Source organism: Globicephala melas, chromosome 10 (assembly GCF_963455315.2).
Source record: "Globicephala melas chromosome 10, mGloMel1.2, whole genome shotgun sequence".
Taxonomy (NCBI): Eukaryota; Metazoa; Chordata; class Mammalia; order Artiodactyla; family Delphinidae; genus Globicephala; species Globicephala melas.
In genome coordinates, this window is record NC_083323.1 from 76193284 (window position 1) to 76217725 (window position 24442).

The 24442-nt window shown below is 38.8% G+C and overlaps 1 protein-coding gene across 5 annotated transcripts in view; it reads right to left on the reverse strand.

Moving 5' to 3' along the window:
- BICD1 (BICD cargo adaptor 1) overlaps positions 1-24442 on the reverse strand; it is a 203959-nt gene that overhangs the window by 53717 nt on the left and 125800 nt on the right. For all 5 annotated transcript variants that reach the window (XM_030830415.3, XM_030830417.3, XM_060305638.2 and 2 more), the window contains exons 3-4: positions 10171-10323; positions 3334-3759 (exon numbers count right to left, since the gene is read on the reverse strand). In XM_030830415.3, coding sequence (XP_030686275.1) covers positions 3334-3759; positions 10171-10323 — 579 coding nt within the window. The remainder of the gene's footprint in view (positions 1-3333; positions 3760-10170; positions 10324-24442) is intronic.

A 24442-nucleotide genomic window follows, 5' to 3' on the forward strand; every position in this document is an offset into this window, starting at 1 on the left:
TCCAGCCAAGTTTTTCTCGCTCTAACTTTTTGCTGAATGAATATCCCTTTTCAGACTGTCTCACACCCTGAGACTTACCAGCAACCACATTACACCCATCTGAGATGATGATCCTTGAGCTAATCATCCAACAATAACAGTTAATTATATTAATAATAGCTAAATAAATGGAGTGCTTAACAAATTAAAGGCATTGCGGAGTTGAAATAATGATAATAGTTCATAATTATTGAGCATTTATCATGTGCTTGGCCCTGTTCTAAGCACTCTGTGTACATTAACTCAAAAACCTTCATGACAGTTTGAAGAAGGTAAAATGTATCCCCATTTTATGGGAGAGCAAAGTGCTGTCCCTCTAAGAATGATTCTCGACTAGAGGTTGACCCTTGGGACATTTGAAATGTGTGGGGCATTTTTGGTCACCACATCTATGAGGAGATGTAATGAGCATTTAATGGGTTGGGACCAGAGATGCTAAACCTCCTGTAACTCATCAAACAGACTCAGACAATGAGGAACTATCCCACCCCAAATGCTGCAAGGTGGCTCCCATTGAGAACCACTCTCTTGCTGAACACTTGTTCTCCACCATTCTTTTGATTAAACTGCTCCTCTCTTTTGGACTTTTGTATTCCCCAGCTCAGATTACCTTTAAGATTAAAACTGAGAACAGCTCTGAGCTTTCAACCAATAGTTGACCTGATTGAAAACTACTGAGCTGTTTACACATAAAACCCCCTCTTCCTCATATACTCTACACTGCCACCAAAATAAAAAGAAAATACAAAAGTTTCAACCCACTAAATTTTTATCCTAAAGAAACCAACATGATAGTTTAAGAAAAATTTTACATTAATTCTATTCAATTTGAGGGCATACGTTCTTGTAAATATATGTCACAAAAATTTTTTTTCACAAGAAATGTGTGAGCAAAAAGACATGGAAAAGTATTACCTACACAGAACTGCACTTTGCAGTCAGGTAAATCTATATGAAATTAATTTTCTTCCAGTGGCCATACCCTCTTACCTTGATTCAAATTGAACACTGAGAAAATGAATTCTCATTAATTCTCTTTCAGCAGCCAAAAGCACTGGGCAGGTAAAGTTAAAAGTTAAAGGGTGGACTTCTCTCATGGCGCAGTGGTTAAGAATCCGCCTGCCAATGCAGGGGACATGGGTTCAATTCCTGGGCCGGGAAGATCACACATGCCGTAGAGCAACTCAGCTCATGCACCACAGCTACTAAGCCTGCGCTCTAGAGCCTGTGAGCCACAACTACTGAAGCCCGCGCACCTAGAGCCCATGCTCTGCAACAAGAGAAGCCACCGCAATGAGAAGCCTGTGCACCTCAATGAAAAGTAGCCCCCGCTCACCGCAACTAGAGAAAGCCCACGCACAGCAACGAAGACCCAACGCAGCCAAAAATAAATAAATATTAAAAAAAAAAAGTTAAAGGGTATGTTAACTTTTGATATAATATTAAAAATAAGCCTAATAATATATTAATTTCATGGGTTCTCTAGTCTTATTTACTTCTGCTAATTATATTTTCAGTCATCATTTCTGTAGAGGCAGAAAATTATAAGTCCTGGGACTTCCCTGGTGGTGCAGTTGTTAAGAATCTGCCTGCTGGGCTTCCCTGGTGGTGCAGTGGTTGAGAGTCCGCCTGCTGATGCAGGGGACACGGGTTCGTGCCCCGGTCCGGGAAGATCCCACATGCCACGGAGCGGCTGGGCCCGTGAGCCATGGCCGCTGAGCCTGCGTGTCCGGAGCCTGTGCTCCTCAACAGCAGAGGCCACAACAGTGAGAGGCCTGCATACCGCAAAAAAAAAAAAAAAAAAAAAAAGAATCTGCCTGCCAATTCAGGGGACACGCGTTCGAGCCCTGGTCCGGGAAGATCCTACATGCAGCAGAGCAACTAAGCCCATGTACCACAACTACTGAGCCCACGCCCCACAACTTCTGAAGCCCGAGCACCTAGAGTCCCTGTCCCACAACAAGAGAAGCCCGCGCACAGCAATGAAGAGTAGCCCCCACTCGCTGCAACTAGAGAAAGCCCACACTCAACAACAAAGACCCAACACAGCCATAAATAAATAGATAGATAGATAAATAAATAAATAAATAGAAAAGAATTATAAGCCCTATTTGCTATAAAAAAAAGTGATTGCCAGAGTCTTAAGGCCTTTAATTATCAGCTTTATGCAAAGAACCTTGGTGGGATAACAGACTGAAGAGCAAGCCTCAAACTTGTCACCTAACAAGCTTGTTGAAGCAGATACCTGGCTCAGTAGATCTGTGGGGAGCCCAACAATTTGTCCCTCAGCAGCCCACAGGTGATGATGGTGGTGGCGATGCTGCTCCTCTGACAACATTTCTATCATCACTGGATTAACATATAGTCAGGAAGCAAGACTACATTAGAAAGCCATTTCACAGTGAGGTAAGCTTGTGGGACTCTCCCCAAGACATCTGATTAGAAGATGCTAAAAATTTAAGGCCTAGCTCATGTAGGGAGAAGAAATCCTTGGTTTCAGATTTATACCTGTTCTGTATTTTTAATCATATGATCATAATCATATGATATCCTGCTAGTTTATATATAGAAAGTCCTTCATGTCTTTTACTTATTTATTTTTAACATCTTTACTGGAGTATAATTGCTTTACAATGGTGTGTTAGTTTCTGCTTTATAACAAAGTGAATCAGCTATACAGTATACATGTATCCCCATCTCTTCCCTCTTGCATCTCCCTCCCTCCCACCCTCCCTATCGCACCCCTCGAGGTGGTCACAAAGCACCAAACTGATCTCCCTGTGCTATGCGGCTGCTTCCTAATAGCTATCTATTTGGTATTGTGTATATGTCCATGCCACTCTCTCACTTTGTCCCATCTTACCCTTCCCCCTCCCCATGTCATGTCCTTCATGTCTTTTAGAGCTTAAAATATTGCTGTGAAGTATAACCATTCATCTTGAAGCTATACACAGAGTTGCTTGTGATAGAAAACTTCATTTTCTGTCATTTCTCTTGTGTATAAAGCTTTTGAATTCTTTTGTGACAAATGCATCAAGATGCTACCTTTTCTCCCTTCACACTCCATTGCTATCTAATTTATCTAAGAAATAAATTTCATAAAGCAATGCAAATGAGAGACTTCTCTTCAACACCTCTTTTGTGTCTTTCTAAACTATTGTACTTTCAAAGTTGCTAGTTAAAGAATATTCTTAAAAATAATCTGGAACTAAAATGTGACAATAAGAAATCCCACAACACAGTACACGTAACTTACAAAATATTCACTCTAACAGCCCTAAACAAAGTTCTTACCTGCATAAGTTGCTGCTTCAATTTCTGTATTTCTGAGATGTTCAGCTCACTGAATAAGTCAGAAACAGGGTGTAGAGACTCTCCTTTCCTTAGAGTGGGAGTCCGATAGTCTCCATTCAGTTTCACAAGGGGCCCATGAATATGCCCGTTCATTTTGTCATCATTGTTGGGTTCACTTCCATCCTCTGCAAACTTGAGTCCATCGACTGAAATGCTGATATGGTTATCATTGAGTGTGATGTACTGGGAGAGCTCCTTCCGCAGGCTGTTCTTTTGCTCCCTTTCATTTTTTAAGGTCTCAAGGGCTTCTTCCAGTTGGTGCTCAGCGATTTCTTTCAACCGGATGGCATCTTCCAGTTGGCTATTTAGCAGCACCGTCTCCTCCTCAAATCGCTTAATCTCATGCTTTAAACCTTCGTATTCAACCTGAATCAGATACGATAAAGAAGATTCATAAAACTAAAATTTGGGTCTAACAAAACTGCCATTAAACACTCTAGTGGACCTAACGTTTAAAAATTAAAACGGTACAAAATAAATCTGAGAAGCACGCGGTATATACACCATTAAGGTAACACAGGATGGTTTCTTTAGATATCCATACATATAAATTCAATTCCTAGCAGAGATGAAAAAGGTACCTCTCTCTCAGGATTTCTTTTATGGAGTCCAGTGGTCAAAAGGGGGCACTGTTTGCTTAATAAATCAAGAATTTTTTTTGTAATAGTTTATCAGAATATTCACAATCCAAGAAAAGATTTTTATCATCACTATTACTTGTTTTATTTAATTATTAATAACGAGGACATTTTTAAACTCAGGGTAAGTTAGTTAAATGATCACAATAAGAATATAATCTCAATAAAATATGTTTGAGAGTAAGATGAGAAAGCAAAGAAAAACTTCATGTGCTTAAGGATAGAATCTGCAATAACAGTACCAATTACTCCCAAACAAAAAAATACATGGAAGTGGATCAAGATGGTGGCGTAGGAGGACATGGAACTCACCTCCCCCCACAAACACATCAAATACATCTACATGTGGGACAATTCTCACAGAAAACCAACTGGAAACTGGCGGAAGATCTCTTACACAAGCAAAGCTGCAAGAAAGATCCCCACATAACCAGGTGATTGTGTGCCAGCACCAGCAGCTCTGCTTCAGGCTGCCAGTTGGATAGACTTGGCTTCAGGCTTCAGACTGTGTTCAGGTCAGCTGCACATGTCTTGTTTTAGGACCAAACTTGAAGGGTCACGCTTCCTGGGGCATGAAGGTAAGGGGATTAGTCAAACCAAGGTAGTATGTCTGAAATCTGTGCTCCATCATGTCTGCTAACATTCCAATGGTCAGAGAGTCACATGACTAAGACCAAGGTCAATGGAGCTGGCCAATTTACTCTGCCCTTTCTAGGGCACTGCCAGGTTACGTGGCAGAGGGAGAGAGTAAAGAATTTAGAACAATCTAAATCTACCAAATATTTTTACCATCACATAATGAGATGTTTTTCTTTTCTTTTTTTTCTTTTTTAAAAAATTTTTATTGTGGGTAATGTAAAAATACCCAAGTAGCAAGAAGAGTTCAATGAACCCCCAGGAGCCCACCACTCAGCTTCAACAGTCATCAACTCCTGTCTACTCTTCTTTCATCTATATTTCCATTCACTCCCCTAGTTGGATTATTTTAACCCCTAGATATCACATATTTTAGGATCTATCCCTAAGAGATAATTTTTTTAAAAAGCAAAGCCATAATCCCTTGAACAAATAATTTCTTAAGAATATGATATAATCTTAGTTATCAAAACGATGTCAACAATAGGTTTGTAATGATATAGGAAATAAATACAACTGAGTGAAAAAGGATAATGTATTACGACTGTGGAATACAAGAGATCAAATGGAAATTTAACAAAATGTTAATAATAGTTGTTCTTTAGTGGTGGGAATAAAGGTGATTTTAAGAAAAATAATACATATATATTGTTATCAATATATTACTCTTGAATTACAACCAAATAAGAGCCTGTTCAAACACTCTCTTGGTCGTGAAAGTCTATAGGTGAAAGAGAACTCGGCTCTGAGCCCAAATGCCTTCTTTGGGGCCTTTTCCATGGCTCTTACCACATGCCACCTTTTAATAAATATTTTTAATAAATATTCTCCACAACTACTTAGAGGAAATACTTTCTATGCACCCAGGTGTCCCTCACAGTGCTTCAGTATTCCTTCATAGTGTTTCAACAAAATTCTGCTCTTAATAAGTATTTGCTGAATAAACTATTGTGAATGAAAAAATAAAATAGAAAAAACATAACATCAATTATGATATTAGATACTAATAATAAACTGTGTTTAGGGACTTGACCTCTTTCTAGCTGGGCAGCTTCACTCATTCCACTCTTCTCACACGTGGTTCCTATTCACCCAGCTGTTTCATGTTTCTCTGCCTAGACAAAGACAGTCATCTGGAAAACTCTTATTCATCATTCAAGACACAAGTCAAGACTCTGATCCTAATTTGAAGTCTTTGTTGACCCACTCAGGCAAACAGATCACTCCTTTCTTGTACCATCATTGCAAGGCTTTATCATATGATTAGAGCCCCAGCAAAGTGGAGGCACCAAGAAATAGAATGAGAAGGCACTTAAAAATTGGTATTTGATATGTTAAAGAAAGCATCAAAGTAGTCACCATGAGAAAAATCAGTACTTTGTTGCGATTCATTATAGCAACTTCATAGTTTGGTAATTCTATTTTTAATAATGAGGGTTGGAAATAAGTACCATAATATTTTCAGAGTTTAGGAACTCTAAAGATCTTTTTTTTTTTCTTGCTGTTTTCCATTTGGGCTTTATTTAGAACTCTAAAGATCTTAATTTGGACCCGTATTGCCAAACCTAACACATAGCTTTACTCTTCAATTACATGGATGGTTGAGTTTATTACCTGCCTTCCCTACTGGGACCATGAGCTCTTTGAGCCAGTGACCACGGTTTTTGTTCTTAAAAAGTACATGGCCTCATAGAAAGATACCCCTGAAATACTGGTTAAATGAAATCAAACTGAATTGATCCCAGGAAATAATATCTTTAATATCTCTTATGATATTATTACTTGATAGAAATATATCAATAGAAATATATCCCTAGAGGAAATATTCTTCATAATAAAAATGATTGTATTATTAATTGAAAACTAGGGTTTTCAATGCTTAGATAACAAATATTGAATGCTTTAGCTCAATATGTGAGCTATTAGGGACATGAAATTTATTATTTCTCTCTCCTGCCATCACATATCTAAAACTTGAGTATGATTTCCTGTCCTATGTTAAGCAGTACTGGGTCTTGCCTCTATGTTAACTGATACTGGGACTAGGCATAAAAAATTTATCTGCTTGAGGGAAAAACTTGCTCCTGGAAGATAAGACTCAACTAAAACAGCTTCCTCAAGACTTGAATCAAGACCCTCACTTTACTGTACCTCCCAACTCAAAGCTATGTCATAAACTCTGTCTAACCCAACCACTTTCCCACCATGTGAGACCTACCAGTCCAGATCCTCAAATCCTATGAACATCCTTCCTGTTGACATCCTGTTTTGAGATACTACTAAGGCTCTGTTGAGCTGTTATCTTACTGCAAGAGGTCTAACAAACAGCTTTGTTTCATCAACAGATTTTTCTGATTTTTTCTGATGGGGAACTGACAGTTGACACTTTTTTATGGCTACTGCTGCTTACTGCACTTCTTTCAGATATTTTGGTTTGAAAAGTATAAAGGTATAAAACATTTATAAGGTTGGGTCTAATTTTATTTTAGACACAGAACCAAATCAGCACACAGAGGAATGCGGCTAAAGTTTTCAGAGTCAACTCTTTGGTGTAGGATCACGAATAAAAATTGGTATGGTTAATTATAATACTCTTAAATTTTAGTTTCCTCTGTAAGTTGAATTGTGGATGTAAGATAAAGAAAAAACATTTATTCATTATTTCAACAAGTATTTATTAATATTTAATGCCTACAATGGGCCAGCCCCTGTTTTAGGTGTTTATACTATAGTGAAGAGAGATGGAAACAAACTAATATATAGAAGCTACATATGGAGTAAGAAGTGCTATTTAAACAATTATTTAGAAAATAATCAACATTTAACAGGAAAATGGAACTTCAGAAGAAGAGCATCTTCTAGTTCTTTGAACTAAACATTTTACAATTCTAGTAGCTTTCCTATTTAGAGAAACCTCAAACCAGGCTGGAAGAGTATATTTTGTATAGGAAACTTCAGTACAAAGCAACATTCAGACCAATTTTGAGATTGAAAGCCAGCCATCATCATGTCTTTGAAAAAAAAATCTGTGGTATTTATACGTAAAGTATTATATTTAATACTTCATTAATTAGAGAGTTTACGATATATGCTAAATCCTGTAAATAAAGGCCAATAGTAAGAAAAAAACAAATCCCAGTATTTCCTTAATTGGGAGAGACTTGTGACACTACAGTGCACCCATTTGTTAGGAAATAAACCAGAATAGCCCTTTGTAAGGAAAATGATTTCAAATTAATTAATTAGACACTTAATTGGGAAAATTACCATATTACATCTACAAAATAAAATTTTAAAGATGTATACATTTTTGTTTGTTTTTTCAAACTTCTGAGTTAAGCATTTGATTTCCATGTTTCAATTACTGGTGGGAGGGTATGGGTAAACTGTAAGCAGTAATCAGCCAGGCTAGTAGTACAAATTCCCACAGAAATGGCATCTGGGCTAATGAATACTCACAGGATACCTTGGCAGTCTTTCAAGAATACTTAATACTGGCCTAAATTAACCTCCTGAGTAAATTAGTCTACCACATGCAGTGATGGGAAACCCTACAGTGTAGATGGATGCTCTCCGCACCCCTGCCTGTGCAGAGAGCAATGAGGACCTGTAGGAATCAGGAGAAATGACCACTTTAAATATTTGCACATCACATAAACTTGCTTCAAGTCTTCTACATTCTTCATCACCGACCAAAAAAACTAAACAAAAAATACCCTTCTTATTTCTAAGAAACATATATTTTAAAAAAATCTAATGTTCCCCACTGTGAACTCACTGTCCCCAGACAAATCAAGACCTAGGGTCTCATGGTACTGCCAGCCCTCAGCACACACAGTGATTCAGTGCTTAAAGGGGAAGGAATGAGATAAAAACACATGGGATATCCAGATAACCCTTTTTTAATGGTCTGGAACCACCCCCTGCACTCCTTAGTACACATTTTGATCCCCAGCACTCCAAAGCTGGGGAGAAGTGGCAATGATCAATAATAAAATTTCAATTGTGTCAATTTTCTTCTGGATTTTTCCTTTCCACTTTTCATCTTTATATCTATCAAAACCACAGTCATCCCTCAGTTTCTGTGGGGTATTGGTTCCAGGAGCCCCCGGCAGACCCCAAAATCTGGGTGCTCAAAACCCTTAGATAGGGCTTCCCTGGTGGCACAGTGGTTGCGAGTCCGCCTGCCGCTGCAGGAGACACGGGTTCGTGCCCCGGTCCGGGAAGATCCCACATGCCGCGGGGCGGCTGGGCCCGTGAGCCATGGCCGCTGAGCCTGCGCGTCTGGAGCCTGTGCTCCGCAGCGGGAGAGGCCGCAACAATGAGAGGCCCGCGTACCGCAAAAAAAAAAAAAAAAACCTTAGATAAAGTGGTTGTAGCATTTGCATATAACCACGCACATTGGCTCATCTTTAAATCACCTCTAGATTACTTATAATATCTAATACAATGTAAATGCTATGTACCTGCCAGTGTGCGGCAAATTCAAGTTTTGTTTTTTGAAATTTTCTGGAATTTCTTTTCTTAGAATATTTTCAGTCTGTGGTTGGTTGAAACTACAAACACAGAACCCATAGATATGAAGGGCTGACTGAAACAGTTCTGGAAGGAGATACCAACTTGAGAAGGGAGAGAGGTGGAAGCATACAACTGGGCTGCCCTCTAAGTTGACGGAGGGTAAGAATCGTACCCTCTGGATTCTGGTACCTCTGTAGCCTAGCACAGTGCCTGGCACAGTTTGATGACCTGATCTGAGAGGTTATAACAGTGTTGAGACAAGAATAGGGTTGTGGTTGAGGAACCACCTTTGAAAAGACCTTGAAATCCAGTCCACCTTTGCTTAACTACCTATGAATTTTATTCATAAATAAATTCTACCAAAAGTACAGATTCAAGAATGCTATTACTAATAACTATAACAAATCACAATGCAAACTGATCAGGAAAATTCAGCAATTAAGCAATCTAAGTCTCATTACCCACAAAATTATTTAAATGTACACATGCAATCTTTTTAGTCAGCTTACAGCAGAATAAAGAAATCAGGTCTTTTTTTTCTTATAATGTTGTTCGTACTGATTCATATTTCATAATCCTCGTATGATTTGAAAGCAGTTTACAGAGAGAGAGATTGATAGAGATTGCAGGGAAACCTTAAGCTTGTATTACAAAACAGGCTCACAAACCCAGGCTTTAATGAGAGGTCAGCGGTTAAACTGATTACCATACATTTAACTTACTCCAGAAATAAATTAACATAGAGCTAAAGTATAAAGTAAGATTTTTCTTATCCAATAAAGCTTTTTGGTAATTATACTACTTCTAAGTTTGCCTTTTAAATTTAGCTGAAATAGGAGGGTTGGGAAATTTCAGCACATAATTAATGTTGGGAGATTGAGGCAAATTTTGACAGTTTCTTTTCTGATAAATAGAAGATTTAACCTTAATGGTCAGAAGGTATAGATCCATCTGGAGTGTAACCAAAAATCTTCTTAAACCTCACCTGGTTCTGCTTTAATGTGGACACCAGTTTCTGCAGCGTTATGTTTTCCTCTTCTAGTTCAGTATAGTCCTGAAGGAGGCGGGCCTCACGGAATTTATATTCTCGGATTTCATCCTTCATCCGTATTCTTTGTAGCTCCACCATCTCATTGTTCTGAAATAAGAGAATAAACAGTAAATACAAAACTTCTAGATTTTATGAAGTGTAGATAAAGTCTTGGTAGTTAAAAATAATAATAAAAACATCTCATGGAGTGTAAATTGGTACCACCTTTTTTTGAATAAAAATTTAATGATATCTGTCAAACTTTAAAAGCACATACACATGACCCAGCAATTCTACAACTAAAAATCATTCTTAAGCATATTTTCTTAGAGGTAAATAAAAATAAATTCATGTATATTTACACAAAGAATTGGAAACAGTCTAAATGTTTGCTAATGGGGGAACAATGAAATAAATTATTATGCATCCTTTAGTGAAGCATTATAAAATTATTTAAAAGAATGAGAAGAAAGGAGTGAGGAGCTTTATGCACTAAAATGCAAAGAGAGCCACAATACATTATGAAATATAAAAGAAAGTTATAGATTAGTATGCATACAGTACCAACTTTCCAAACTCCGGGGGGGTCCCTCTGCAAGTTTCACAATCTTCCAACTAAGCCACGTGGTCTAATCCTGGCTTGGTCCAGACACTCTGGCCTCAGTCACCTGGCTTCAGCCACAGAAGCTTCCTTCTGCCCCCTACCATGTTGGACTTGGCCGCTCATTCCCGCCTTCAGGTTTTTTCACTCCCCCTCCCCGACTCCCTGTCTCCAGATCAAGGGTTCTTAGCCTCATCTGCGCCATGACCCTCTTTGACAACGTGGTGAAGCCGATGGAGCTCTTCTCAGAATGATATTTTAAAGGGCACTGAAAGAGTTCAGAACTTCCCATGCCAACATACGCCACTTTGGTATATTGATTATTTTGAGCTGAAGGCACTTAAGAAACAGCAGATGCAGGAAGGGCTCTCTGCCCTCCCCCTTTCTACCTAAAAGCAGGACATGAAATTTCCCCTGAGAAAAATGCCCTTCCTGTACCAGGAAGAGAACGTTCTTATCACAAGAGACTGGGAATCGATGCTGAAATGGACCCGTACAAACACATCTACTAAAATGATCTTCCATTAGTTTTCCCCATTTAGTTCCTAGTCACTGTTCCACGATATACTGCCCCTAGCCCAAGCTCCTTTGTCTTGTCACATCCCCACAATTTACCCTTCTTTGTGTAAAAAGGTATACAAGCTTTTGGGCCTAATGACTTCTGGTCTTCATTTTCCTTTTGAACACTCCCATGTACTTGTAAAAAAATTAAATTTGTATGCTTTTTTCTTATTAATCTGTTTTATGTCAGTTTAATTCTTTATCCCAGTCACAGAACCCAAGAGGGTAGAAGGAAATTTTCCTCCCTTACAGTGTAAAAGACAAGATTACAAAGGACACTGATTATGCTCAAATTAAGTTAATATAATATTTTACAAAATTATGATATGGTAATCAGGTAGATTATGGTAGTGGCCCCCAATTAATCACATTTCCCTATGGCCACACGCAGTGGAGTCTGAAGTCAACCCTGAACTGGCTTCATTGACTTGCTTTGACCCACAAAATGCAGTGGAAGCTTTAGCTTGGAAGGCTAAAGGTCTATCTTTAGGAAGGCTTTGTAGGGACTTCCCTGGTTGTCCAGTGGTTAAGACACCGCATTCCCAATGCAGGGGTCCTGGGTTTGATCCCTGGTCAGGGAACTAGATCCCACATGCCGCAACTAAAAGATCCCACGTGCCACAACTAAGATATGGCACAGCCAAATAAATAAGTAAATAAGAGGCATTGGAGCTCTTGTTCTTTCTCTCTTGGAACACTGCCACCATGTGAAGAAGCCCAGGCTAGCCTGCTGGAGCACGTGGCCCAGCCCATAATCAGCACCAGCTGCCAGGCAGGGGAGTGAAACATCTTGAACTCTTTGGCTCAGTTGAGCTGCCAGATGATGGCTGCCACATGAGTGACCCCATGTTAGTTTGTAAGAACTGCCCAGCTGAGTAGAGCTCAAATAGCTGACCCATAGAATCATGGGGTATTATTTTAAGCCCTTAAATTTGGGGTGATTTGCGACACAGTAACATGTAACTGATACAGTAATACATGTGCTTCTTTATTAGCAGAATGTATACTCAGATCTAGTGGCAGATCTAAGAAATACCATAATTTCAAAGAAATGATGATATTTCAAGATTCTGCAAGAACTTCGATGTGATATTAAAATACTGATCACAAAGTAGCAGGTGCTGCTAATGCTACTGAAGTTTGTGGCCTACATTCAAATGGAAAAAAATGCTAAATTTTTTGTCTGAGTTTAGAGAAAATGGAGATGTAATTATTTTTCCCTCCAAGGTTACAGGCCTCCTGAATTCTATCCACAGACTCCCAGGACCCAAGTTAGGAAACTCTTCTGCTTCTATTTGTCATTTAGGTCTCAGTTCAAATGTCGTCTCCTCAGAGAGGCCTTCTCTGAACAGCTAATATAAGACAACTCCCCAACCCCTGCCCTTCAGTCTCACATCATCCTATATGATTTCCTTCATAGATCAGAATTTTAGCATAGAGTAGATACTCAGAAAACAACTGTTGAAAGAATAGCACTAAACATTACTTGAAATTAGTAATTTATTTATCTTTTACACTTTTTACGTGTATTAAATTTCCTTTTCCATCTGAATATAATGAACCTTTAGTGTTTGCCTACGGGTCCCTAATACCTGCCATATTTTAGGCCCTTATAACCATGGAATGAATAACAAAACAGTTATACAAATGGCTAAACACAAAATCTAAAAAAAATCATCGTAAAAATTTATTGTAGGGATTATGGCTTTTTGTCTGCGTTGTTAGAGTGTGGAACAAAGGGAGAACAACACATTTTGAAATAAACATACCTAAATCTGTGAAATGACTGGACTTATTACAGTTTTTCAATATACTGTCAAGCTACTTAGAGGCAGAAACACTACTTTATTCCCTGCTCCTTGGACAATATTTTGCATATGTGTTCAATAAGTGTACAATGAAAAATAGAGTCTGGTTACAAAGCCAAATTACAATATTTCATTAAATTTTATTTTGCAGGTACAGGAAATCTTAATATATTTTTCTGTTTCTTAAAGGTCTACCATTAACTGAATGGGTGATGTATAGTTATTTAGTTTTCCTTGTTTATATGCATGAACATATGAGGAAGCTAATAAATTGGATGCCAGTCATTTATATAAAATTATAAACAAAAACGTTAAGATATAAGAGGTTCTGTAAAATGTGAATATATACAACGTAAAAAATGTTAATGACTAGAAACCTAGCTCGTATACACTCAGAATTAGTCATAAAACCTTATATAGTAAGATAGTAAATGTCAGGACAAATTTAAGACCATGGCAAAGCTAATGAGGATCACCAACAGATAAATCATAAAATAGCTAATGAAAACTGTTGATGTTAATTAAGGAAAAGGAAGAGCTTGGTGTGGAGACAGGTTAAGTTGAAAGGCTCTCTAGCAATAAAACAGACATAAGACCCAGGGGAAGAAAACTGGTCTCATTTATTTTGTTAGAAACCCCCCTTTTTTTAAAGCATTTTTTAAAAATTTATTTATTTATTTTTATTTTTGGCTGCATTGGGTCTTCGTTGCTGCACGCCAGCTTTCTCTAGTTGCAGCGAGTGGGGCCTACTCTTCCTTGCGGTGTACAGGCTTCTCACTGCAGTGGCTTCTCTTGTTGCGGAGCACGGGCTCTAGGCGTGTGGGCTTCAGTAGCTGTGGCACGTGGGCTCAGTAGTTGTGGCTCGCGGGCTCTAGAGCTCAGGCTCAGTAGTTGTGGCGCATGGGCTTAGCTGCTCCGCAGCATGTGGGATCTTCCCAGACCAGGACTCAAACCCGTGTCCCCTGCATCGGCAGGCGGATTCTTAACCACTGCACCACCAAGGAAGTCTGAAACCCATGGATTTTTTTGAACTGCCAAAGATTAAATTTTATGGGCAGTGTTCTTTGCTTCCATAATAAATTTTTTAAATTTCTATTTTTGTTTTTTGCATACTCATCATACATTTATCTCTGACAATTTTTTTCTTTCTGGGATAAGATGGCACTGAGCTCTATTAAAAACCCCCATCAAGAATAATGAAAGTGAGAAAAATAAACCATGAGAGAAAGGGGAGAAAATGGCACAACCAGGAGATCCTCTAGCCTTTCACCTCCAGAGACCTGAGCCCCAGCTTCTCTTCAGAGGACAGAGGATTCCCTGAAATGTTTGGGGTAGACTATCCTCACAGTTTGCATTGCACTTGAGTATAGCAGCATTCTGAGAGTTTTATTTTAATTAACATTGAGAGGCGACTTCCCTGGTGGTCCAGTGGTTAAGACTCCGCACTCTCAATTCAGGGGTCCCAGGTTCCACCCCTTGACCAGGGAACTAGATCCCGCATGCCGCAACGAAGATCCCACATGCCGCAACTAAGACCCGGCACAGCCAAATAAATAACTTTAAAAAACATTAAGAGGAGGGCTTCCCTGGTGGCGCAGTGGTTGAGAGTCCGCCTGCCGATGCAGGGGATACGGGTCCATGCCCCGGTCCGGGAAGATCCCACATGCCGCGGAGCAGCTGGGCCCGTGAGCCGTGGCCGCTGGGCCTGCGCGTTCGGGGCCTGTGCTCCGCAACGGGAGAGGCCACAATAGTGAGAGGCCCGCATAGTGCAAAAAAAAAAACCAAGAGAATTTCTTTATGTGGGAATAATAAATTCCCTCTACTATTGGCCAAAAGTAAGAAAATATAAGCACTTATTACTACACAAAGACTAAAGTATAAAAAGTAATATAGTGCCTTCCAGTTTATAACTTAATTATATTCATTGGCCTATTAGATCTTACTAATAACTTGTGTGAGCTGGGTGACAGGTCCCTGCCCACAGCTTACTCATCTGTAAAATGGGGATCCTAATACTTAACATTATATGGTAATTGTGAGAATTTAATGATATAACATGAGGAAATGAGCAGAGATGCCAGACACACAGATAATTTCCTTAACACAGTGGAACACATGCTCTTACAGAGACAGGTTCACATCTAAAGGCTGAATAATGATTACTATTGCTAATTACTCCTGGGTGAGTCAGGAAAAGCTTTATAAAGTAAGTAACATTTGAGTAGAACCTTGAAGGACAAGTAGAGTTGACTAAATGGGTAAAGAGGTGGATGGACTTTCCAGCCAGAGGTAAACTTTTGAACAAAAGGAGAGTCCTATTTGTTTGAGGGCAATGCTAAAATAGCCAATAGCCAGACCGAGCACTTCCTTAGGGCACCAGTGAAGCTGGAGCACTGAGAGAGAGAGAAAGAGAAGAGAGAAATTCAGAAAAATCTAGAAAATAGCCAATTATTTTCAGCTTATGTCTACATTTGGTGTTATTTCATAAAATAAAATGTTAAATTACAGTCTAGTATGGTTAACCTATGAGGTAGTAGGAGGAACCAAAATATTTACAGTGCTTGGAAGCTTTCAAGTTCTTAATCAGGCTGTGGTTTAGGAAATAGTGCAGCTGGGTGTGGCTGGAGCAAAGGAACTTGAGATAGATTTTGCAGGAAATTCTACATTAAAAAAGGAATTTGGGAACCATCAAAGTCTTTTAAACAAAGTAGCCATGTAATCAGACCTATGTTTTAAAAAGTCACTCTGAGAGTTGGAAGGGCGGACAGAGAACAAGCTAAGCAGCCCCTTAACTTGAGGAAAAGGATGAGGAATTTTGAGGGACATCTCAGGATGAACAGGACTTAGTCACTGATTGATGTAATAATAAATGAAAAAAATAAAAAGAAGAAGAAGAGCAAAAAACAATGGCCTAATAAGGATAAAAGTATCAAAATGGAGTTGTAAGAAAGGAAGAAATTTTACAATAAAGTTAATGTGAGAGTTAAAGATGTCTTATTAATAATTACAGGTAGTGTTAATTTGGATAGTCAAACCAGGAATTTCTGGATCTGTGAGTGGAGTGAAGGAAGACAGATGGAGAAGGGAAAGGATGGGGTATGCAGTACTGACTTTCTCACTTCTCTCCTGGAGAGTTGCCACTGCTGGCCAGTTCTGGCACTATAAGACCATAATCTTTACTTTCCTTCTTTTGGCCAAAGATTAACTCTTCTTTTGCTGGTGAGAGGAGTGGACCATAGTTCTTGCCTGACCTCTCAGGTCCTCAGCGTCCTCAACTCAGGTGATCTACTCTCTAACCCACATTACCAATAACTTACCTCCTATTCTTCCAAATCATCTCCAGTTCTCCCAACCCAGCCATTCTTCCACCACATCAAGGTTTGCTATCCTTCGATCTCCAGCTTGCTCATTACCTGCAACCCTGGGTTTTCACTTCCCTCCTTACCCAGGTTTGATTCTACTGGGTTGACCAAAAAGTGTGCTCAGGTTTTCTGTAATATCCTATGGAGAACCCAAACGAACATTTTGGCCAACCCAATACTATCATCACATACTTACTGTCTTGCAAACACATCATAGAGCCTAACTTTCTGCCTTGTTATGCCCAAAGCTAAACAGAACTGGAGAAAATACAAATCCATGCCACATGGTTTCAACTACAACTCACAAAGAGGTAGTGGAATGTAGTGGTGAAGAGTCCAGGCTCGGAACCAAACTTCCCTGGATTCAAACCCCTACTCCAACACTTAGTAACTCTGGCCAAGGTTACTAATTCTCCATGCCTGTTTCTTTTCCTGTCAGGGGAATAACCTCCAGATATTATGTGGATCAGAATGGTGCCTAATATGAGTGGTGAAGTCCTGAATCTCAAACAGGTCTTTGGCACTGTCTAGTGATCATACCGTATATCCACAGTGTAGTAAGTTTCCTACTTCTCTCTTCATACAATCAGTCTCTTCTCTCCCTGAGAATCTTGCCTCATATTTACTTGGGGTGGGGGTGGAGCAGAAGGAGGTATGGCTCCTGTTCCCATTCCTGTTACTTTCTTTTAATCTATCAATACTTTATACAGTTTAAAGATAGTAAATCCAGTCTTAAAACAAAACTTGACCTTTACATCCATATTTGTTTCTAGAGTCATGATCGCCCTTTCTCAATCCATTCCAATAAACACTGAACCTGCCCTTGTCAAAGTCATCAATGACTTGCGTTGTTGCCACTGGATTTGGTGCCCACACCTGTGTTTTCCTCTTACTCCACTTCTTTTTAAAAAAAAAAAAAATTTATATATTTGGCTGTGCCAGGTCTTAGTTGCGGCACGCGGGATCTTCATTGCAGCATGCGGGATCTTTCAGTTGCGGCATGTGCGATCTGGTTCCCTGACCAGGGATCGAACCTGGGCCCCCTGCATTGAGAGCTCGCAGTCTCAGCCACTGGACCACCAGGGAAGTCCCATCCTTTTACCCCACTTCTTCAACAGCGTTTACCACTCCCTCCTTTTTGAAACTCTTTTTCTTCTATTGGCTTTCCAGACATCTAAACTCTAACCTCACTGGCTGCTTCTTTGCAGTCCCTTCTGACTTCCTCCCCTCCTTCTCAGCTCAACCTCTACTGTCAAGTGTTCCAAATCTATATTGAGCCCCTCCCTTTTCTGGCTACTCTCCAAAGGCAACCTCATCCAGGCCTCTAGCTTTAGATATACCACCGATATGCTGATGATTCTCGAATCCCCACCAGGGCTAACAGAACCCTATGGGACCTGACTCTTGCCTCACATAAAGTGCTCATCCTGCATCTTTCTCCCAAGGACACATCATGCCCCCAATCCCCAAACTTCTGGTTCTTTAACAATCTCAAGCTGGGTCCTGCTTTAGAGTTCTTGCACCAGCTGTCTCTTCTGCTTGGATTTCCTTCTCCTGGTTCACATTGTCTGTCTCTTCATTAGGATCTCAACTTAAGTGTCATCTCCACAAGATTTCCCTGACCACTCATTCTAAAGTAGCTGCCCAGTCACACTCACATAACCCTGTTTTAATGGTCTGAAAAGTGTTTATCACTATTTGATTTATTTGTTTGCTGGATATTGGCTATTTTTCCTTCACTAGATGTCAGAAGGAACAGATGTCCTTCACTAGTTGTCAGTAATTCATCCCCACAGTACCCCAGAATCCAGGGGAGCCCGTCACTCATGGTAGTTTTATCCCACAGCTCAGACTCATCACTTCCAGCCTGAGTTGGACTGGTGGTAATGTGAGGAAAGCTGGGAAGTCTCTGAAGGATGAGCTTAGCTGAAAGTACAGGTGTATTTGTACATTTCATATCTGTTCATAGATTGGGAAAAAAAAAAAGCACACCTGCAAAGCAGGCCCCAGGTAAAATTCTCCACTGTTTAAAAACCCTTTTGGTGACACACATTCTGTGCATATTTATACTTTATCCCATCTCTGTGGAAATTTGTACCAAGAAGAGGGTTCGATAAACATCTCCTACAGACATAGATATATACTATAGGACTGACACGACTTGTTATACTCTCTCTCTTAAGAATGGGTACAGTTAATGAGGGACATCAACACTGTGATGTCTCCATGCTATCAGCCAATAATAAGCTGACGGACACTGGGACCTTCTTCCGAAATCACAATAAGGGAAGACCAATTGCTCTACCAGGCAGTCACGTGGGTTTCACAGTCTTCACGAGAGCTATCGATGAAGAAAAGGAGGTGTCCAGAGCACCATACAGGCAGCATCTCCAAGTGCAATCCAGACTTAATAACTGGGAAATAGCTAGGACAAACAAACAAGGTGAGTTTGAAATGTGGCTTAAAACAAACATGCTCAGTGAGAAAACGGATAAAAAGAGATTTGCCATGGCTGGGAAAGAGTAGTAAAGGAGGAGAGGATTGCCACTTCAGGACAGCATTGCCCATAGTGAGCTCTTCATTAGGCTAGTTCTGTGCAGGGTTACTGGGAGTTGCTCAAACATAAGTTTAGGAAATATAAGTTAAAGTTACACATGTATTTTTTTCTGTTGGACTTCTCAGAGCCCTTAATATGCTAGCATGTATTGAGACTTTGTAAGAGTAAGACGTGGTATGCAGCATTTGCTAAATTTTTTTGACTACAAGATCTCCGCCTTTTAAAAGGAGCATTTTGATCAATCCACAGACCATGTCCTTGGAAAATGTTACTCTGAGACAGTAGAAAATGATAGTATCTGTACAGCTGACTGGGGTAAACCACCAAGCTCTTTATAGCACAACTCCAGATCCCTTCCAACTGCTGAGGGCTGAATGGATCATCAGATTTAAATAATGACATAAAATTAAAAGCAAAGGAGTGAATAGATATAAAAATGGGTGAAACGGGCTCCCCTGGTGGCACAGTGGTTGAGAGTCCGCCTGCTGATGCTAGGGGACACGGGTTCGTGCCCCGGTCCAGGAAGATTCCACATGCCGCGGAGCGGCTAGGTCCGTGAGCCATGGCCGCTGAGCCTGCGCATCCGGAGCCTGTGCTCCGCAACGGGAGAGGCCACAACAGTGAGAGGCCGCGTACCGCAAAAAAAAAAAAAAAAAAAGGGTGAAACAAGATGATCAGGTCCTGACTGGCAATGACTATACAAGAGTAATAAAGCCATAACGAAAGCAAGATTCCGTAATTCTCACTTTGAAGGTATCTGCAAATCTTGTTCTGAAGAAAGCGGCACCATGAAGGGTTAACTATCCTTGACTGAATTTGAAGCAATATCAGCACCTTTCCCATGGGATATCAGCCTCCATTAGAAATCAAGGACCAGACATTTCACAAGCAGTTCACATTTCAATGCCTCATTTCAAACATTTCTCATAAGCAAAATCTTGACAGCAACATAAAATCCACCCTTTTATTGTAAACATTTGAAACAAATGGCACAAAATAAATAACATATGACTGATTTTCTTATACCCTGATTTATAATTTTTTCTTCTTTTACTTGTATAAAAAGGACATTAAAATAATACATATTTATTCTAAGTAAAAAAAAAATAGCTTAATAAACATTTACATTGCATCTTAGTTGGGTGGAACATGTGTTTTACAGAAAACATTTTGTGTAAAAATTTTTTTTGGTATCAACTTTATTACGATATAATTCATATACCTAAAATTCACTCATTTAGAGCATCCAATTCAATAGTTTTTAATATAGTCACAGAGTTGTGACCATCACCACAATCAATTTTAGAACATTTTCATCACCTCAAAAATAAATTACAGGGAATCCCTGGTGGTCCAGTGGTTAGGACTCTGCACTTTCACTGCCGAGGGCACAGGTTCAATCTCTGGTCAGGGAACTCAGACCCCACAAGCTGCTCGACACAGGAAAAAAAAAAAAAAATCCATGTCCATTTCGTATAAATGGAATCATGTATGTGGTCTTTTGAGACTATGTGTAAGATTTTTAATAGTTTGGTTACTACTGATAAAATATCTTTGTTTTGCAAAGTTTATAGACAGTTTTGCTGCAGCATGAATGTATTTCACATGATAATAAGCAAATTGTGCTGGCAGTATCTAGCATATATCAGATCCAGTAATTGAGTTATTATGTTTCACAAAGTAGTATGATCGTTTAAAGTTCACTCAGTGGATTGGAAGTTATTTTTTAATCAGTGAAAGTGTGGCTTTGTGACCTGGGTATTGTAACCTGAATATACTGATTTGTTCTGGAATGAGCTTTTGCAGATATAAAATACTGGAATCTTTTCTTCTTTCCATAATCAAACTTGAAGTCAGGAAACCATGATCATTTCCCAAAATAGTCTAGTTACCCCTTGCTTACTTGCTTGATTTTTCTTTTTAAAATTTCTCTTTTTTAAATTTAAAGATGGCAGGACAATTTTTCTTTACTGATAGTATCTCCTTATAATTATGAATATCCATGCTGCCCTGATTACACAATTACTATAATAATTTATTAAATGGAAAAGGGAAATTTAGATAATACATTAAACAGATTTGAAATCTAGATTGTGCAATAAACATCTGAGTTCACAAATATTCCAGAAATAGTTCGATCTCTAGCAAATATCCTTTCACTGCAGCTTCACAGACTTTATTGTGACCTTGCTGTAAAGAACGATCTAACCCAACAGATAAACAGCATCAATAGTCTCAAAATCATTCATTATAATAATTAATTTTAATGCCTATCACCATGGGAACACACTATATAAAGATGTTTAATGAGAAGAAACACCATGAAAGAGAAAGAAGTGATCAAAAATGGAAGTAATGGTGTGTACTTAAAGTGATTTTTTTAAAAATGGAAGTGAACATTGAAATAAAGAAAAAATTTGGAGGGATGAGAAAGGAGAAGGGATTAAAAATGACAAAATGCGAGATAAGTATCATGAGGAGAAAACGCTGCACAGAAAGTGGGGGAATTGATATAATTTATAACTTGATTGGAAGATACAAGTTAACCCCTTAAGGGACTAAAGGTCATTAGAGACACTATTTTTGTTTATTCCTTAGGTATGTGCATATAGTAGAGGCTGACTGATTGGTTATTCATCCAGATGGTTTCTGAAACTTTTACAGGATATCTGGCTGGTCTGACTTGGTTGTTTATTTTTATTACTACAAAACACCTTTATTATCCAGGAAACAAAGTTTAGCCCAAACATTGGTAATAAAGAAGAAAGCCTAAACTATTAGTGAATATAGTTACTCAAATTAAGTCTTCAATATATGGAATAGTATAAAAAATAGCAGCTTCAGAGAAGCAGCTATTTTACAAAGAGGTGGGTGGAAGAGTAAAAATAGTTCTGGACATGGACCTGGATTCGAATGCTGTCTTACAGCAAAAAATTTCCAGGACTTTCAGTTTTCTTACCTCTGAAAACAGAAAAATAGGGAGTTCCTTGGCAGTCCAGTGGTTAGGACTCTGCTGCAGTGGGTACGGGTTCAATCTCTGGTCAGGGAACTTAAGATTGCACAAGCCGCATGGCGTGGCCAAAAAATAAATAAATAAATAAAAATTAAAAATAAAACAGAAATATAGCTTTCTACTCAACTCCAGAGTCGTCATAAATAAATGAGAAAACATTTCTAAAAGCACTTTGTAAATTGTAATGAGCCATCCTACATCCTCATTAAGAGGTAGTTTTTAAAAAGTCAGTTAAAAGCTTTTGTGGGACTTCCTCGCAGTCCAATGGTTAAGACTCCACGCTTCCACTGCAGGGGACTAAGATCCCGCATGGTGTGGCCAAAAAACAAAAACAAAAACAAAACAACAAGAAAAACAAAACAAACAAAAAAAGCTTTTGTAGGACAGTGTTGGAGATCCTTCAGAATGTTCTTTATCATTAACCATTTGAAGATTCTTTGAGAAAACAGTCAACATGTAGACATGCTTCTAGCTCATCATATGAATAATTTAAGTTGAGGAGGGCTTCCCTGGTGGCGCAGTGGTTAAGAATCCGCCTGCCAATGCAGGGGACACAGGTTCGAGCCCTGGTCCGGGAAGATCCCACATGCTGCGGAGCAACTAAGCTCGTGCACCACAACTACTGAGCCTGTGCTCTAGAGCCCGTGAGCCACAACTACTGAGCCTGCGTGCCACAACTATTGAAGCCCGCGTGCCTAGAGCACATGCTCTGCAACAAGAGAAACCAATGCAATGAGAAGACCACGTACTGCAGTGAAGAGTAGCCCCCACTTGCCACAGCTAGAGAAAGACCAAGCAGCTACGAAGACTCAGCGCAGCCAAAAATAAATAAATAAAAATTAAAAAAAAAATGAGGAGATACTGATCTCAGAGCCAGATATTATAAAAATATATGCAGTGAGTAAAAATCTCACTCCCAACTTGTCCCACCCCTCAACCCCCAACCCACTGTTCTTAGTAGCTTATGTATACTTTCAGAGTTCCTTTATATCTTGCTTATTTTCAAAATTTATCTATAGAACCAACTCATTCCCACATGAAAATGAACATGGTTAACACAATTATATAATGGACTAATCATAACAAAATTATTTTACTTATATATGTGGATGTATATGTGGTATATATATACATATATATCACATACATCACACCTAGTGATACACATACATATCACTAGAATCTGTATCTCATATAGCATTCTTCAGTTACAAGCCAGAATTTATTTATTTAATAAGCACTTAAATAATGTTTACAATGTGCCAAGACCATTCTAAGCATTTTAGAAATATAAAACTCTTTTAATCTTTTAACCCACATGACAATTCTATGAGCTGTAAAATCCCATTTTACAGCTAGGCTAACCGAGGCATGGGTAGGTTATATAATGATTTCCCCAAAGTTCAAGAATAAGTGCAGAGTTAGGAGTTCAATCTAGAACACATGTTCTTAACCACTAAGCCCTGCTTCCTTAAAAATGGCTTATTAAAGTGAATTGTTGCTTGAATGGATGTAGCCATCCATCCATTCAAGATTATTGTAAACTCTCTCTTTACGTTATAGTTTCCTTCTCTTTATGAAATAAGGAATGAATAGAAATATAAATGATTTAGTAAATTTTCCCCAGTGTATAATAAGTTAGTGGGTGCTAATAAATTATTTTATTGTTTTCAATACATAACTTCTTGCAAAATTTCCTCAGAACTGATTCTGGAGATAATGATGTAATATTAGCAAGAGGTGCCCACATTTTGAACATTCATTGCCTATTAAGTTTCATAGGTAAAAGCTCTCATTGCAAAGGCAAAGCTATAACTTTTACTCTGACTGTTACACTGTTTCCAGAATCCTTCCTCTATGAAGGCTTTTGATATTCTGGATGTGTGAGTACTGCAGGCTAACGAATGCTACAGGAATCCAGTTGTATATGTGCTTATTAAAATGTAAGTTCCAAACCCTGAAGTATTGATTTTTCTTAAGTTGACTGGCATTCTGATTTCAACAATTATATTAAAAGTCTAAGAAATTCCAAGATGTATCTTTTAGGTAATTATTAAAGGTGATCAATTTTCTACCTTTACAATCTACATTAAAGTTTCAAAAAGAACTCTCCTTACCAACATCTTCCTGGTATTGGCTTTCCCCCTTGCTTTGAAATAAGTGGAAACTGAACTTTAGAATAACCTAGAGAAAGGAATTTTGGCATGGCAGGAGTGATAACTTGAGAGATAGGTGAAAACCTAGGTAGTGAAATTTAAAAGTGACAAAGTCCAGGTGAGAGGGAAGCAATACTAGCAAAGGAAATGGACTATTGTGTAAGGCTGG